Source organism: Gorilla gorilla, chromosome 15, assembly GCF_029281585.2.
Source record: "Gorilla gorilla gorilla isolate KB3781 chromosome 15, NHGRI_mGorGor1-v2.1_pri, whole genome shotgun sequence".
NCBI classification, from domain to species: Eukaryota; Metazoa; Chordata; class Mammalia; order Primates; family Hominidae; genus Gorilla; species Gorilla gorilla.
In genome coordinates, this window is record NC_073239.2 from 81,987,075 (window position 1) to 82,005,800 (window position 18,726).

Here is an 18,726-nt window from a genome sequence, read left to right on the forward strand (position 1 = left end):
TTTGTATCAGCATGACCTCTATGTGAGACATGGAGTCAAAGGAGATCATTACAGGGCTTTTAGATTTGACTGCCCTGCTGGATTTTGGACTTGCATGAGGCCTGTAGCCCCTTTTTTTGACCGATTTCTCCCATTTGGAATGGCTGTGTTTATCCAATGCCTGTACCCCCACTCTATCTAGGAAGTAACTAACTTGCTTTTGATTTTACAGGCTTATAGGCAGAAAGGACTTGTCTTGTCCCAGATGAGACTTTGCACTGTGGACTTCTGAGTTAATGCTGAAATGAGTTAAGACAAGGCATGATTGGTTTTGAAATGTGAGGACATGAGATTTGGGAGGGTCCAGGAGCAGAATAATATAGTTTGGCTGTGTCTCCACCCAAATCTCATCTTGAATTGTAATTCCCATGTGTTGTGGCAGGAACTCAGTGGGAGGTAATTGAATCACGGGGACAGGTCTTTCCCATGCTGTTCTCGTGATAGCGAATAAGTCTTGCAAGATCTGATGGTTTTAAAAACAGGAGTTTCCCTGCACAAGCTCTCTCTCTTTGCCTGCTGCCATCCATGTAAGACATGACTTGCTCCTCCTTGCCTTCGCCATGATTGTGAGGCTTCCTTCCAGCCATGTGGAACTGTAAGTCCACTAAACCTCCTTCTTTTGTAAATTGCCCAGTCTCAGGTATGTCTTTATCAGCAGCATGAAAACGGACTAATACAAGGATGTATAGTAACCGGAAGGTTAATGTCAGGAAGGAGGCGAAAAAGCAGGTAGGCAAGCTGGGTATCTTATTTACAGAACACGGAATACCAGTCCTTACCTAAATGGGCAATGAAAAGCCCTTGGAGGTTTTCAGCAGCACGCAAATAATTTATAAGAAATTAAATGCATTTACAATTGCTGAGCCTGGAGCCTAAGGGAGACTTGGGCAACTATGGGCAACAATTTAAGATGTAGAAACTTTAAAAAGATAATTGCCCAAGTTGGAGTCTGACTAGCTAATATAACCTTAATGAGTAATGAGGAGAAGTAGATAGGGCTATAGTTTACATTTCATTTAAAAGACAATCCCTCTAGCAGCTCAGATATGCTATAGACATAAGTTACCGAATGAACTGTCAGCCTTAAAAGCATCAACAGGAATGAGCCATCTCCCAAAATAATGTGGCCAGGTTGATGGGGGATTCCTCCCCTCAGTTAATAAATATTCACTATGCTCCCTACTATGTGCAGGCACTGAGGGAAGAAATATAACCAAAAGGAGACATTCTCCCTGCCTTCATGGTACTTATTGTAGTGTAGTGCCAGCAGACAGTCATTGAATAATCACACAAATATATGTAAAACCTCATATATTAAGTACAATATATAAATGTGTGTACATAAAAGTATAAATGCTATGAGAGCCTTTATCCTTAAGAATCATGTTCCCTGCCATAAGGGAACTATTATATTTGGTTTCAACATCTACCTGTTAAGAAAACCAGATTTTAATGGAAATGAAACTGAGATTAACTCAATGTAAAGCTCTTATCTGATGCTCAACATGTTATCTCATTATTGTTAATTGTTAGATGTAATCCTCTTTCCCAACAACAGAGCAAGACCCTCAAGGGTAGACACCATCTATTATGTCTTTTAACCTCTACGGCACTCACAAGGTCTTACTTATATAGTTGCACACATAATATTGACTGTTGCTGTTTTCTTTAATGGCTGAGCAAGCCTGCTGTTTCCTCTGGCTCTCTCTCTCCACCACAATTTACTTACTGAGAACCTACTATGTGCCAGAATCTGTGATAGGAACTGACAGAGGCAGTGCCCTCAAATTCTCACCTCCAAATCAAGAAATTCTGTTTTTCTTTATTTTCATTTGAAGTTATATTCTCTCTCTCCAACACAGCTCTCCCCATAAGGGAGAAATGCAGAGCTCAACTGCCTCAGAGAGCAATGAGTTTGATAACAACAGGCACTGAGGGAGAGACTTAAAAGATGAGAAATTACTATAAACCACTGTAGAGCTACAAATGGCAATGATGAAAATAACCTACTGCTAAAGCCATCCATGATAAAGAGACAGTGTGGTTGGTTATAATCATTCTGGCTCAGGTACTGGGGCTTATGAGATGGAGGACAGAATTATACTCCCATGTAAAGGCTGGCTATCAGGTCTTGCTCCCCAACATAAGTATGGTGAGCTTAGTGCCAGTGAACCATTGTGTAACACTCCCTGGTACCCAAGCAAGGACACTTAAATAATACTTTCTATAAAAGTAACATCTCTGTTAAAAAAAAAAAAAAAAAAAAAAAAAAGTGGGGAGGGGGCTACAGTTGATCTTGCCCTTACTCCATTACTCTGGTTGGCTGGCTGATGATTCTAATTCCATCCTATTGTTCCCAGTGGAACAACAGTGGAACTCCACGTACAGTTGAGAAACTGCAAGGAACACAAAAGACTCAAACAACAGAGTTCGAGGGTCTACTTGCTAACTCTGGGACCTATGGCAAAACCCAAATGAACCACCAACTGTAATGGTCTATTTTCTTGAGCTCAGAGCAACTATGTGAACTCAGAAAGAAATTATAGGCTTTAAATGATCCTTAATACCCTGCATTTCAGTGTTACCTACATACGCCACCTCAGAGGATAGCATTTCTGTAGTAGCCGTGGTATGACACACTGCCAAGATTAATCGGCCTATCCAGGGGAAGCTCCCAGGACAATGACAAGATACAAGTATTTAAGCAAGATTTCTTTAAAATATCCTTAAACTGCTTACCCATATGGTATAGGAAAAAGATGGAACTTGCAACTGGCAATCCTGAGTTCTAGCCCCTGTCCTGCTACAGATGGGATAGTGATCTTGAGCCTGTTAACAACACTGACAGGAGCAACAGCAGTAATAACTAACTGTCAAATAACAGTACCATACCTTATACAACTGCTGTGTGGATTTAATTTTACACTGCAATACAATGTCAATTATTACTGATTTTTTTCCTCAAGAAAAAGGTAATTCTTATTTTTTATTTTTTTGAGACAGGGTCTCACTCTGTCACCCAGGCTGGAGCGGTGCCATCACAGCTCACTGCAGCCTGGACCTCCCAGACTCAAGTGATCCTCCCACCACAGCCTCCCAAGTAGCCAGGACTACAAGTAAGCATCACCACGCCCAACTAATTTTTGTATTTTTTGTAGAGATGCAGTTTTGCCATGTTGCTTAGGTTGGTCTCAAACGCCTGGGTTCAAGCGATCCACCTGCCTGTCTCCCAAAGTGCTGGTATTACAGGCATCAGCCACCATGCCCAGCCAACCATTTTTTAAAATGATTTTAATTTATAGTAGAAATACAGAAAACAAAGGGTAAATAGAGTTTGGGTCCCACATTTAAAGCTTTCTTTCTTTTTTACACAAGTATCCCCTATTATTGGTTAGGATCCAATTCAATTAACATATTGCTTTCTCTTTAAAAAACAAAAGGCTTAGGACGCATATGACAGATAATCCAAATGCTAAGGGAGAAGTCAGCTGAAACATAAAGATGCTTAAGTCAAAGGAGACTGGAACACAGAGAGACCCAAATCAAAGGCTTTCCCTTTAAGAATCTAAGTTTCCCAAAACTCACATGGTAAAATAATCATTTCATGATTATTTACATAATGTCATAACCTTAATTACCACAATCTAAGAATGAGCCTATTTCCTTTAGTTCAAATACCACACTAAAAAAAACACCAGGTTTAGTGAGAACTCCTAAGCCTGAGGGACCCAAATATGCTGTTAGACTCACGGCACCTATGAAACAGCGCTGGCAGCTCGCTTTTTAAAGAGGAAGAGGTTGAGAGCTTATAGACATTTCCTTCATTCACTGTCAGTAGGACATATTCGGATTATAACACAGGATAGGAGGATTCTGAAATTAGAATGGTATCTAGTAAATTCTCAAATTGGGGTTTTGTTGACTGGCTCTAGAATTTGGTTCCCCTGGACCACTCCTCTCTCCTAGTCCTGCTACTTTTCTGACGGCATCTCCTGCCACCATCCCTTCACTCATTCCACTCTACCCACTCTGGCCTCTTTGTTTTCCCTGCCTGGCCCAGGAATGCTTACAGGTTCCTGTCTCAGTGCTACCACACTTGCATTCCCTCTGCCTGGAATGCTCATTACCAGACAGATGCACTACTCTTTGCTTCACTTTGTTCAAAGCTTTGCTAAAATGTCACCTTGCCAGCAACACTCTTCTTCTCTGCCATAATTAAAATTGCAACTCTTCTTCTCTGTTTTTCTCCATGGTACTTACCTGACATAATACATATATTTTAAATTCTTACTTCATTTTTTAATCGTTTCCTCATCAGAGCAAGAGCTCCTGTTATTGTCTGTTTTGTTTACTGCTGTATTCCCAGTATCTAGGATAGTGCCTGGCATGTAGCAGACCCTCAGTAAGTATGTGTTGAACGGCATGAATGAGTAAATAAATGAGCCACAACAAATGACAAACTATTCCATTTGTAAGACTACCAAATTCAAACCTTTAACTTCCTTGAAGAAAGAAAGGAGAAAATAGGATTTAGAATAATGTAATTATAAGGACTTAAGGAAGAATGTTATGGCATTGTAAAATAGGCTGGATAAGGAAAAGGTATAGTTGTGATCCTATGACCCACCTCTCCCAATGTATTCAAACTTAAGAATGCCTAAGAATCATCTGACTGCTTGTTATAAATACAGATTCCCAGGTTTCCATCCAGAAAGGCTGATTCAGTAGTGAATCTTATGTGGGTGGTCTGCAACTCACCCCTTGAGAAACATTGCCCCAGTGCCACTCCTGGTTAGATGTGAGACTTAGAAGGCATCTCTTTTCCATATAGTTTACCAAAGCAATTTTAATTGATACTATGGTACAGGAATAAGCACCAACTGTCAACAGGTCAAAGAAACCTAAGAGATAATCTTTGGCATGTGTTTACTTTGACTAAAGGGGTGAGTCTGTCTCTAGTCATAAAGATTTCCGTGGTACTTAGTGTTGTACCCAGGAAGGTTGTTATTCCAGGTAAGTACCTTGGTTTAAGGTCATTAAATCAAGTCCACACTAAGTAGGCTTAACCCATGGCAAATTCTGGTTTTGCAATACCAGGTATGCACATGGCCTGTTTTGTTCTTTATAAAGGTCAGAACTTCTCCATGTTTACGCCACATGGAAAGCCACACCTTAGATAAAGTATAGAGGCCATAACTTACCAGAGTGACAATATAAAAAATGAAAGCATAAGGGTTCCAAATTTGATCCTGGATAACCAAACAAATCCAGGACCCCCAGCACAGAACTAAATCAAAGTGCACCCAAAAGCAAAGATTGTTCTTAACAGAATAGTTCCTTCTTTATAAAACACTGGATCACTAAAGCAAAAGCATAGGTCCTCTTCCCAGCTTGCCAGTTATTCCAATGAATTGCTGCAGACAACTACATTCTCTGTCAAGGATGGAACTAGCCATGCAGATGTTTTCTCCAAATTCCAGGGAGTGACCCTAACCCACAGGCTTTTACTCAAAGCTTCTAATTTTGTTTTTCAAATGTAGAAACAGCTGGTGCCTAGCCCTCCAGGGAAAACGCTAGGTTCCAGAAGGGAGTGGGGAAGAATGGTTATTTTTTTTCTGTTTCACATGAACATGTCTCTTCACTCAAGTCTTTTGTCCCACAGCTTAAAATGCTCTTTATACGCCTTGGAAATAACAATTATTGGGGCTGGAAAATCAATGGTGCCCAGGTTGTTTTTCACATACATTACACACATTTCTGCAAGTGCTCATTTACAATAAGTATTAACTTTGAACCATAGGAAAGGAATTCTCATGGAGGTCTAGGGTATTAATGACCTCTGGAACCTTTACTGTTATCCCAAACGAACTCTTGGCCACTCTTTATACTATAGTGTATAGTTATAATTTCTTGAATTTATTACAAATAATACAAATTTTAAAAGATAACTCCTACCATTATCTCACAAATAGCTCCATTATATCTGACATATTTTGTTAAGGATAAACTGGAGTAGGTAAGGTATGCAGTGATCCTCCAAACAGTCAAAAATAAGGCAACCATGCTACCTGAATATCTCTGACTACATTTCCTTCCCAATAGGTGAGTGCTCTGCTAAGCTCTGCAACAAGTTCCAAGCTAGTAGTGGCCAGCTACTCAGCTTTCTCAGGAAACTCACCTTCTCTCCTTGGAGTGATGGGACTGAGTCCCGCAAACTGTGAAAGCTGTCTTTGATGTGGTCCCTACGTTTTCGTTCCAGTGCATTATGATGAGCCCGTTTGTCAGCCTAGAAGAATGGGAGAAAGAACACATTAGGAATGTCACTCCTTTTGCTTGGTACAAGGTGGGTGGGGTACAGCCTGGAAGTACACGCTGTCAGCACTGTCCCTGGCGAGTGGACTGGGAAGGATTTCTCGAGGTGGGCAGTTAGGAGTCTCCAGAATTAGGCTCTGCTAAAGGGGGAGAAAGGGGTGAGCAACGCTTGCGACAGGAACATCCAAAGTAGCTCGATGCATCCAGCTCATGCATAAGTAAAATAAAAGTTATTCAGGGGGACAAAGTGTGACTCTCCTGTAACATCAGTGGTCCCCCCCAACTTGCTTATGTGACAGAAGAGCCACCAGTCTGTGGTTAGGAAGTGACTAGAGAAAGCTCCAGTGGCCCCTTCTTAAGATGTGATCACCTCCACTGTAAGAGATTCCCCAGATGGGTGTCCAGGGGAAGAAAGAGTTAAGTCACTGGTGCTTCTTTAATGTGAAACCATCACCATGAGTCCCAAGCCCACTAAAAGGCACTAGTTTAAGACCTTCTCATCAAATCATATAATAGAAGCTAAAACCTCTATAAAACCTAGATGCATGAATCTGAGATCATTATGACAGAGCTGATAAGATGACAACTGAATTCTGAGTTCCTATTTTTTAAAAGTAGATCCAAGGTGCTATCCTGACAAGGGCTTCCTTGCACACAGGCAGTTCTTAGAGGGCACAACTTCTGACACCACATACTCAGAATAAATTCTCTCAGGTACCTGTGGCAGGTCAGGCTAACTGGCAGTATCTAAATATCCAAGTCAAAGCCTTAGCCTGCTTGGAATCACAAAGAACAGTCAGCTGGAGATGGACCAAAACTGCCACCACCAAATCAGGAATGGCCAAATGCTCTGGCTTCAGGCAGAAGAGACAGCGCTGGAGAGCATGGTAAGAGCACTTCAGCAGGTCCCCATCAGAGAGGTCTCCCCTCCAACGGAACATAAACAACCCAAAGCAAGAAGAACTTCATCACACCTACACTCTAGGAATTACGGAAATTATGCTCTGAGCATTCACCTTGAATGCACAAGGTTGCACTGAGCTAGATCTAGAGAGCCATTCTGTACATGGGAAGTTCAGGTAGCTTCAATCTACACAAACAGAGGGCCAGAAATTCAAAAAACGGAACAAGAGTAAATAACTTGGCTTAGCACAAGAATAATGCTGCCTCACATGAATCCTTGTACTAGAGAAGACGTACAGACAAAAATCTATCAAGAGTTGTGAAAACGAAAAGGACTTGAAATTCTCCTGTTATTTAATCCTAAAAGTCCTAGTCATTACAGAGGAAGAGGAGACTGGGAGCACCTGTAGTCATCTGAGTTACTTCCTGGTCTCTTAAACATAATACCTCACCTACAGCTCTGTTGAACTGGACATGTGGTTCCCATGACAACCATGGTTCTCCACAGCATCTCTCTCTTTTGGGGGCAGATGCCTGGAGCACTTCTAAAGTTGTCCTAATCTTGTTAAGTCTGGATTCACTGTAAAATGAATGTTTACTGAACTATAGTGACATGAAATATGAAGCTGAGAGGACAGTCAAGTTTGGAACACCACGTAACCTGAGGGTAGAGGTAGGTACTCTGTATCATACAACTTTAGCGCAAAATTATAGATGCCTTCTAACAGTAGCATGAAATAGTGCGACAGAATTGAACCTATTTAAGTATCTAGTCCTTTTGAACTTACTGTTGTTCCCTCTGATCATCTACATAAAGATAAGTTGGGCTGGGACTATACCTAAGGAGCTTAAAGGCCAAGAGACAACATTTGGCATGTGTCTGCCGCTCTTGTTTGCTATATACTACCTAAGGTGGTTTATTTACATGCAAATTAATCGCCCATCTTTGGTCTCCAGAGCAGCCCAAGATACTCCTGCCTACTAAATCACCCTGATTGTTGGCCCTCCTCCCAGCTAAGAGCTGTGCACCAGAATTACCCACAATCCCTCTTGTTGATACAAATAAAATTCTAATTGTCTGTTTTCTTTCTGGGAGAGCCCTGCAAATCTCAAACAGCTAGAATGAAGTTGCACTTGGTTTCACGTGGACCTGCACTAAAGGGGTGGAGCTAAGTATAATCTAACACCAAAATCATCCCCACAATGCACTACCCCCTCCCATTCACTGAGCTCTGAAAGGACTCAAATGGACAAGTCTCTCGGTTGGAGGATTGTAAGTGAACTTGGCTGTAGATCATGAGCAGAAATCTTGGCTTCTCATCTGGGGAGCCAGCCAAGTTTGAGAAGTTGGCTCAACAAGGAAAGGCAGCAGTCCACACTGCCTGGTAGAAAGCCTGGGCTGGGGACTGTTGTTCTCAAAGCAGTGGATGGAATTTCTGTAGTGGTTCCAGGCCCAATTTAACTAGCAGAAGAGTGGAATCTTACACCAATCCCTGCTGCCATGTCCATCCCTGAGCTACTAGTGGAGTCAATTTTAAATCTCTCAGAGACAATGGCAAGGATGTATTTTTCTCTTCCCCAAGCTTGATTTGAAAGAACAAGTTAAAAACATGCAGAACTAACAAGCCTAATTCCAGGCAACTCTGAATTAAATGTTATCACTAATGTTTTGAAAGAGCACATGAAAAACAGAAAAACCTTTACACAAGGCTGAGAATTCTCTGTGGGAAACATTTCCAAACCACAGATCCACCCAGACCGATAACACTGCCCGCGCCTCATCCCCGCCCCCATTGGAGGACTAGTTTGCAGGCTTTATCACTGCCTTGTTAACTGTCATTGCTTGCTGGCAACCCTTTTTGAGAGGGCCAAGATTTCAGAGTTGAAGAAGAAAAACTGGGTGAAGACTCCCAGTGTAAGGCATCTAATATCCTCCCCCAAATGCAAAACTGGTTTTAAAAAACAAGGCCAAACAATTGTCTTGAACAAATAAAACTCTACTCAGATGAGCCTGTACTGAGAATGATGTTCAGTAATGAAAACAAATGGTACGGAAAACCCCCTTGTGAAATTAATTAGGCCCTATTCTAGGAGACCACAGAGGTATTCTTGGACTGTACAGCAGGCTCCCAAACATCTCCCCTACACATCCTATGGGAACAGTGGCTGGATGCTGCCCACTCTTCTAGTATGCTGGATTTGTACGTCTGGATGTCTGCCAGAAAACCCTTCCTCCAGGGCATCCCTAACAGAAATACTAAGGGGCTATGCAGTGGTCCACAGATGCTCAACAGAAACTCCCGCACCAAATCACTTCCAGCTTTGACATCTCTGCCAAAGTTTTTATTCAGCCTCTCAGTTATATTTCTACCCAACTTTCCATACTGGTAGCCAGAATAAAAATCTTCACCTACAATTTGTCCATCTTTGACACTACCAAGCACGTGTATCTTAAGTGTTGTTAGATGTTGAAGGCAAACATTATTTTGTTAGCCAAGAAGTTGCTACGTTGGCAAGAAGTCATCTAGGCTAAGGAGGTCTGTTCAAAATTGAGGGAAATCTCTTAAAATTATTTCCTTCCAACTTACTGCAGAGAGACTGCATCTTTGTTCAAGGCATCACATCAGTCAGTAATCTTATTTCCTCCAAGTTCTAGGCAAATAGCACAGGGAAATAAATGCTTCATTATTCCAGGATGCACAAGGTTCTCCAGAACAATGCCATGTCTTACAGGCTACCTGACAGCTAACCCCACCTATAAGGGGAATCATCTCAATTCTAATACAGAAAATTCTCAGCATATAGGGAATTAGTTGCCCACTCAATATTTACTACCTTTACAAAATGTGAAGGTTGTATTTTAGAGGGAAGCTTGTGTTGCTTATGATTCTTATCAAGCTATTCTTATTAGAGACTAAGGACACGAGAATACACAGACCCAAAAATCTCATCCGAAAAGATCTATTTCTTACTTCTGATAGATAAGAACAAGATAGGATAAAGCTCAATTTCTAAGCAACTTAAAATATTCATTTTAATCAACCCAAAAATTATAACATAAAATAATAGGCAGGTAGGATGGGATAAACTCACCAAGCTCCCTAAGAGAAAGACATGGATTTCAATTTTCCAATACCTGTCCTGCTTGTAGCTGATTGCCTGGTATACATTTCCAACATTATCTAATGTATGTATTTGTTTTCAAACTTTTTTCTTCTGGTGCCTAAAAGAACTGGCAAATGCTATAATCCAAACAGGGCCTCATACTATAGCCATTTCAGAGAAGGATGCCTTGGTCAGGAAATTTTAATTAAAAACCAAGCTGAATTCTTTGACAACTATTTCACCGTTACTGGCATCTTGGAAAAATTCTTTTAGACATAAGAACAACTTTTACTCTAACACAGGCACATTTAGGAACTAACTCTGGCATTTGTTATCACTGTAAGCATCACTGTCAACACTCTAAGCAGAGAAAAAGTACATGCATTGTGCAGCACTTTTGCCATGCAACTGACTGCAGGTAAAACAGACAGTAGTTTCCTGAGTGAATTCCAATCTCGGAGGCTACCAAGCTCGTTCTCTTCTGAATATTCCTAAAGAAGCAAAGAGCTCTGAGAAGTTAAAAATATTTTATGCCAGAAAGGTCCAGAAGTGGAATTGCACAAATCTGTTTTCAAACCCCTCACAAGTATACTGCAACTGCAACTCAGTCAGGTGCCATCAAGGATGGTCACTGGAAAAAAACTTGCATTTCCTGACCAACACACTAACCCATACATTCCTTGTATACTTTCACTCTTTCCTAAAGAAATTTCCCAAACAGAAATAAAGCAAAAGGAAGCCCTTGCAATATAATATACCTCTCCCAGAAATTTATCTTTAAAATGCAACCTCTTCCCTCCAAAATATAATAAAAATAACATCAGTGGGATTTTGCGATGTACTGAATTTAGTAGTAAGAATACTCTTTGGGGTTACTTCCTTTAACAAAGCTTACTGGTCATTGGAGAAGCTGTTTTCCGTTTGTACTGAAGCAATAGAAAAAAATATTTGCCAAATCAGTTTCACTTTCTGTTAGAGTTAGCCTAACTTCCTAACTCTGTTCTCAGTATCTTACATTTCTCATGTAGTAAGGCCTATATATTGTAGTGACATTATAAAACATACATGAATGTTTTTATATTAGGATCCACAGAACCCTTTTCAAATAACTTTTTCAACATCTTCTGTAGTCCTGAATACCTAAGTATTTGGTTGTTCACAGTCCACATCTTCTTTTAAACCTTTTTTCTAAGGCAAAACTTAAGAACAGCTCCCTCTTAAATTTTAAAAAATATATTTATTATCTATATTAAATATTGAGAAGTAAGCAGATGCATTCACAGAGGGGAAAAAATGGAATCCTTTTTACCCTACACAGTCACAATAGTTGTTTGATATACTATAAAATTTGTCTATAACACATCTGCTTTTTCTCTCCATGCTGTTGTAATTACATTGTGCAGAGTAATATTTAGAAATCTCAACAAATAGATGTGTTAAATTAAAAACAAAGTGTCAAACCAACTTCCTTTGCCTACCCCCAAAATCAAAAGGAAAAATCCTAGGCACCTTAACAGCAAACTAAAAACATCTAGACAAAACAATGAGATTAGCATTCCAGGAAAGCAGAAACATTATAATAATTTAATAACAAATTTATATCAACAATCATATGGATGAAAATTTTGAAAAGCAGAAAGCTTTCAAGAACTGCGAGCCAAAATTTCACCAAAAAACAAACAAACAAACAAACAAACAAACAACAACAAAAAAAACACAACTTTCTCTTACTGGGAAGTCAGTATAATTTCAATTCAAAGGATAATTCTGCAAAGGAAGGCTAAACGATCCTTACCCTCCAACTCTGACCAAGCCCTAGCACAGATTTTACAACTGGAGACTTGCAGGGAAAAAAAAAGTTTTCAACAGACTAGGCCCCAAACATGAAGGATAAAAGTAAATGTGAAAAAGGAATTCAATTTTCAAATATATGCATAAGTATATGAGAATACTTCACGGATAAATAAAATAAAACAAATTATCTTTAATGACTATTACCCAGGGATAATTTTTAAGACTTCTGGAACAACTACATCCCCGGATTTTATGGAAATATCAGCTCTCAATAAATAAGTTTTCTTAATGCCTATCTGCTTAGACAACCTGCACAATCTTTGCTTGCTCTAATGAAGAGCAGGTATAACTGAGATGGCTTGCCTTTATCCTGTGGTTATCAAGTTCTTATACCAGAGGTATCAAAGTGACATCCTGCAAATTCTAACAAGCCCCCAAACAGTTGTTCCACACATCATTTTAAAAATCAGAAAAATAACATAAAGTTTTAGATTTCTAATCTTTCTTAAAAATAGGAAGATCGGCTGGGCGTGGTGGCTCATGCCTGTAATCCCAGCACTTTGGGAGGCCGAGGCTGGCAGATCACGAGGTTAAGAGATCGAGACCAGCCTGGCCAACATGGTGAAACCCCGTCTCTACTAAAAATACAAAAATTAGCTGGGTGTGGTGGCACGCGCCTGTAGTCCCAGCTATTCGGGAGGCTGAGGCAAGAGAATCGCTTGAACCCAGGAGGAGGAGGTTGCAGTGAGCCGAGATAGCACCACTGCACTCCAGCCTGGCGACAGAGTGAGACTCTGTCTCAAAAATAAATAAATAAAATTAAATTAAAAATAGGAAGATTTGGCAATACTGACCCTTCACTCCTACGTAACAAACCACTGGAGTTCAGTAGTGCTGACTTTTTAGAAGAGGCACTGCTCTCCAGTACCCAAGCCCTCACCTCTTCCTTCTTTATTCTTTATGGCCCTCATGGGCATTTGAACTTTTTACCCCCATTCTATACATTTCTTACTGCTCCCAACTATCAAATATTAGACACTCTGATATACTTATTTCTCTTCCCCTCGCTGATTCTGATTTATTCTGTGTGTATTCTTTTTTCCCTCAAATCTATTCATGAAACATCCATATTACTGTCTCAGACTCCAAAGACATGAAATTAGTGCTTATCTAAATCCACAGAACCATCTACTGAGAACATTAATATCAAAACCCTAAGAAATTATTGATAACATTATATGGTCTCATCCATCACCTTTCAGCAAAGCTGTCTCTGCAATGCCACTTTTCTCAGCTATTTCTTAATTTTCTTTATACCTTTTCTTCAAATACAGAGAATCAGACCATAATAACTTTATGTGACACTTTGATGATGTAACGTTTGGCTCCTCTACATTTCCAATTTTTGCATTAGAATACCATATTGTGCTAGATTCTACGGGTCTATAGCAGTCACATGACTTGGTTAAAGGCGATTACTGCATGTGGCTTCAGCTTCACACAATTATACAGATATGGTTTAAAACCTACTTGTTCCTAAATAAATCTTCTGACCACTTTGCCCTGAAATACTACTACCAGACCAGAATGCTGCATTTCTCATTTCCACTTACATAGTGGCATCTGGATCCCCTATCTGAAAACTACAAAACAATTCAATTCTTTGCATACAGCTCCTCTTACTCACCTAGAGTCACCGAACTTATCACCTGAGAATCTAGAATAATGGGATTTGCAACCCCCCCAACCTCCAGAACCAGGCCCCACCTCACCTTAGTGGTTAACATTAGAGTTTACTACAATATTAAAAGTAATAGTACGATCTCTTTTTCTCTCTGACCCCAAAAAGGAATAGAACTGAACGGAAATAAAAATGAAATGGAGAGTAGGAGACGTACCGCAGATTGAAACCTCGGTTGCTCTTCCTGGAATAAGAGAGAAAAAAAAATAGAAAATATAGAAGTTATTTTTACACTTAACATTCAATAATAAGAAAGAAAATGCCGGCGGCAGAGGAAGCGGAGGGTGGGGAGTCAGCCCGACACCCCTTCCTCCCTCCCCACCCCTTGCCCCCACCCTTCCACCCTCGGCGGGATCCGGTAGCGGGGTAGAGGGGTCCCGAGCGCCGCCCCTCCTTCCGGGATCCGACCTGGGCCAGAGGGGTCCCGAGCACTGTCTCCTCCCTGCAGACCCAGCTCGGGCATCTAGGCACCCCCAACCCCTCTCCGCCCTTCCTCGGCCCCCAGGATCCGCGGGTCACGGGAGGAGAGGATCGCAGTCCGAAGGGGCAGGTCCTGAACGCCGTCCCCTTCCCCTGGATCCGGACAATGGGATCCCGGGCGCCCCCCATCCTTGTCCCCCGGATCCTGAGCCGGGGAAGGTGGGAGCGGGAGGCCGCAGCACCCTCCCCCACGGGAGAAGGTGGGGGTCCCAGAAGCCGCGTGTCTTTCCCCAACCTCCAGTCCCAGGAGGCCGCTCCGGCCAGGAGCCGGAGGGGAGCGAACCGGGAACGCGACGGAGGCAGTCCTGGCCCCGAGGGGAAGGGGAAGGAGGCGGCGGCAGCCCGGCCCCCTCCCGCCGTCGCCCCGCTAAGAGCCCCGGCCGCTGTCCCCGCCTGACAACCCGCACGGGAAGGAAGAAGCCCCAGGACTCACGTCGCTCTCCACCTCGATGTCATCGTTATCGCTCATTTCCTACGGCCCAGGGAGCGGCCACTGCAGCGGCGGCGGGGAGGGGAAGGGGTGAAGGGGAGGGGGAAGTCACCGACAACAACAAGCCGAGTCCCCCCCACACACACACTCACTCACTCACTCACTCGCTCTCTCACTCACACACACACACAACACGGGCAAGAACCACCTCCTCACTGCAGCACCGGATCAACGGCGGCACGCACGCCCGGTCGGCCCCCGCCACGTGACCAGGCTCGCAGCGCTGGGGCAGCCGAGACTTGTAGTTCTTGTCCCTCTGACAGACGGCCCGGGTAGCTCCAGAAAAACTACAAATCCCGGAAGAAACCGCATCCAGGCGTCGCCAGCCCGGCTTGTTGACGGAGCCCAAGGCGCCTGCGCATCCCGGGGAGGGGGCGGGGAGAGCCGCGGCGCGGCGCCTCCTGGGAGTCGTAGTCCGCAGACCGCGAGTTGTCAGGAGATTTTCCTCCCGAGGCGGCAGAGGAGGCTGCTGGGAAGACAGGACACGTGGAGGGAGCTGGAGCTCCTGGAGCCGGGCACCGTCTGCGCGGTGGACGCCGGGCCCAGGGGACTGGGTGGAGTCTCTGGGGGAGTAGCCGGCTAAATAATGCTGCCTCTCTTTGGTGTGACTGGTTATACTTTGTCTTCTTCATACGGAGTGATTCCGTTTTGCGCCTAGGGGCGTAACCCGCCCGGGAGGGAATCTGGCTGCGGCGGACCAGGGGGCGCGGCTCGGGATGCCTGCGCGAACCCTCGGGGTCTGGTGGGGAGGTGTCAGTGGCAGGTGTTTCGTGGTGCTACCGGACAGGCAGAATGACCGACCTCGCCGGGCGACCGCTCCCAGCCGCGAGAATCGTTTATCTGGGAGTGACCATCCTCGCTACTCAGCTACTCACGTGAGGCTCCAGCGTTCACACAACGCGAACCCTCAACCACTATGGACGTGGAAGTAAAAGCCCCTTCAGAGTTTGTTGTAGCCCAGGCAGTTTAGGCAATATCCCAGCTCAGAGTACCATAATTAAGATTGCAAAAAGGATCAATATGGGAAACTTTTGCAGTTCCCTGTCCAGTTAAAATCATATTTATATACTGTGGCATGAAGTGTAATCACATCCATTCCACCGATGTTTATTGAACACCTAACATGTGCCACAAGGGGATGCCATAACGGATAAGACCAAAACCATCCCTGCCTTCATGCAGCTCACAGCTGTGCAAGCAAGCGTGCCGGTCCTGCCGCCATTTTAAGTGTGCAACAAGTCCCATGGGAAGGAAGAAAACCATAAGAGACACTTTCCACCCTGAGACAAAGTACCCATACTACTCCTTTACATCTGGTCTCCAAAGTGAATGACATCTTGAGCTTTTCCCATGAGTTACTGATTCCCGGATGAATACCATATTATCCCTGACTTTTGAATGTGGAAATTTGGGGATATGTCACACACAATTCTTGTGACACACATTCCTCAACGTGAGCATGTCATCCATGCTGAAAAGACAAATGTAAATGTGGTAATTTTTCCTTTACATTTTTTCCTTTAATATCTGTTGTATTTCTTTCTCTCTCTCTCTCTTTTTTTTTTTTTTTTTTTTTTTGAGACGGAGTCTTGCTTTGTCGCCCAGGCTAGAGTGCAGTGGCGCGATCTTGGCTCACTGCAACCTCCCTCTCCCGGATTCAAGCGATTCTCCTGCCTCAGCCTCCCGAGTAGCTGGGGCAGGCGCCCGCCACCGCGCTCGGCTAATCTTTGTATTTTTAGTAGAGACAGGGTTTCACCAACTTGGCCAGGCTGGTCTCAAAACTCCTGACCTCGTGATACACCCGCCTCGGCCTCCCAAAGTGCTCACGTGCTCACGCCTATAGCGTGAGCCACCGCTCGCGGTCTAATATCTGTTGTATTTCTTATTCAGTGATCCAGTCCTACTAAGTCTGCACATCTTTGCAAGTGAAGTTACCTTTTCTACATGCTTTTGTCTCATAGTGTTCCTTTCCTGCTGAGTTGGGGAGACAGATATAAGCAGACAATTATGTGATAAGAGCTGATGGGCTATTGGGGAGACAGACGGCCACTTTTGAGTGAGTTAATTAACTGGATACTAGAAGTTAAAGCTAATTGATGATTACAACAGACAATTCTTGGGTGCCTGCTATGAACAGAGCACTCTAGGGCAACCCCGGCTACAAGTTAAAATCATCCTAGGAGCTTAAAAAAATTCCCATCCCCAGGCCACACCCCAAACCAATTAAGCCAGAACCTCTGAAGGGGAGATCCAGACTGAAGGATTTTTTTTTTCCAGACTGAAGGATTTTTTAAAGCTCTTCCAGTAATTCCAGTGTGCACCCAAGACTGAGAACCACAGCTATAGACGATGCCAGAATAAATGAGATAGTTTCCCATTGAATTGTATGCTTTTAAAGAGTGAATTTTATGGTATGTCAATAATTATATTCCAATAAAACTGTTATAAAAGAAAAATAAGATAATCTTTACCTATGTGGAATTTAAAACCTGACAGGAGTAAATTATCAACTCAAATAATTGTGATGAAGACAAATTATGTAAGTGTCAAATTGTTTGTATAGACAGTGAATGCTGTAAGAGCTCAGAGGAGGAAGGAGTGCCAGGTATGAGGTGGGGTTGGGGAGGTGTTGGTGACCAGGGAAGTCTTCTGAGGTTGTCAGTTGCATTAGGGTAAGGGCTGGGTCTGCAAAGACCACGTAACATTTTGCTTATCGTGAATAACGTGGACTGAGGTGAGGAGGAAAAGCTTTCCTGGTAGGGAGACTGGAGATTTTAACACGTCTCCTTTTAGGAATCAATAGAATATGAAGACCTGTCAACCTGATTAAGAAATTTGACCTAATAGACATAACACTGCACCCAACAGTTGTAGAATATGTTGTCTTCAAACACTCATGGAACATTTACAAAAATTGACCATGTACTTAGCTATAAGGCAAATCTCAACAGGTGGTTTGTTTTGTTTTTGTTTTTGTTTTTGAGATGGAGTTTCGTTCTTGTTGCTCAGGCTGGAGTGCAATGGCGTGATCTCGGCTCACCACAACCTCCGTCTCCCGGGTTCAAGCAATTCTCCTGCCTCAGCCTCCCGAGTAGCTGGGATTACAGGCATGAACCACCACGCCCGGCTAACGTTGTATTTTCTGTAGAGATGGGGTGTCTCCATGTTGGTCAGGCTGGTCTTGAACTCCTGACCTCAGGTGATCTGCCTGTCTCGGCCTCCCAAACTGCTGGAATTACAGGTGTGAGCCACCCTGCCCGGCCAAATCTCAACAAGTTTTAAAGGACTATAATATTAGTGTATTCTTGGACCTAGTGCAATTAAAGTAGAAAAATAACAAAAAGTTAACTAGAAAAGTCTCATACATTTGGGATTTAAGAAACTTTTAGGCCGGGCACAGTGGCTCACTCCTATAATCCTAGCACTTTGGGAGGCCAAGGCGGGAGGATCATTTGAGATCAGGAATTCGAGACCAGCCTGGCCAACATGGGGAAATCCCTTCTCTACCAAAAATACAAAAATTAGCCAGGTGTGGTGGCACATGCCTTTAATCCCAGCTACTCAGGAGGCTGAGGCAGGAGAATCACTTGAACTTGGGAGGTGGAGGTTGCAGTGAGCCTGGGCAATAGAGTGAGACTCAGTCTCAAAAAAAAAAAAAGTAAACTTTTAAATGACCCAAATGTAGGGATTTTCATGAGTGAGGCACATACACACAGGAAAGAACGAGGCAGATGAGAAGTTTCCTTGGTGTTCCTTTTCAGTGTTTCTCTGAGGTGCATCTAGGACCGCAAGAATTCATTTTCATCCACACTTGAGTGTCTTTGGTAAAACCCCAGGTGAGCTTATCAGGGCTGCACTGCAA

At 43.0% G+C, this 18,726-nt stretch overlaps 1 protein-coding gene across 11 annotated transcripts in view; it reads right to left on the reverse strand.

The window, feature by feature from the left end:
• The window catches only part of MAX (MYC associated factor X), a 97,919-nt gene extending 82,467 nt beyond the window's left edge, over positions 1–15,452 (reverse strand). For 4 of the 11 annotated variants that reach the window (XR_010130863.1, XM_031001818.3, XM_055362078.2 and 1 more), the window contains exons 1-2: positions 14,808–15,075; positions 6,218–6,325 (exon numbers count right to left, since the gene is read on the reverse strand). Coding sequence is in view for 8 of the 11 variants with exons in the window: in XM_031001818.3 (XP_030857678.3) it covers positions 6,218–6,325; positions 14,808–14,843 (144 nt within the window). In the remaining 3 variants the exon portion in view is untranslated. Of the gene's footprint in view, positions 1–6,217; positions 6,326–14,051; positions 14,079–14,807 lie in introns of all 11 variants that reach the window. The other 7 variants (XR_004067202.3, XM_055362077.2, XM_031001817.3 and 4 more) reach the window with 5 other exon arrangements.
• Positions 15,453–18,726: the final 3,274 nt, after the last annotated feature.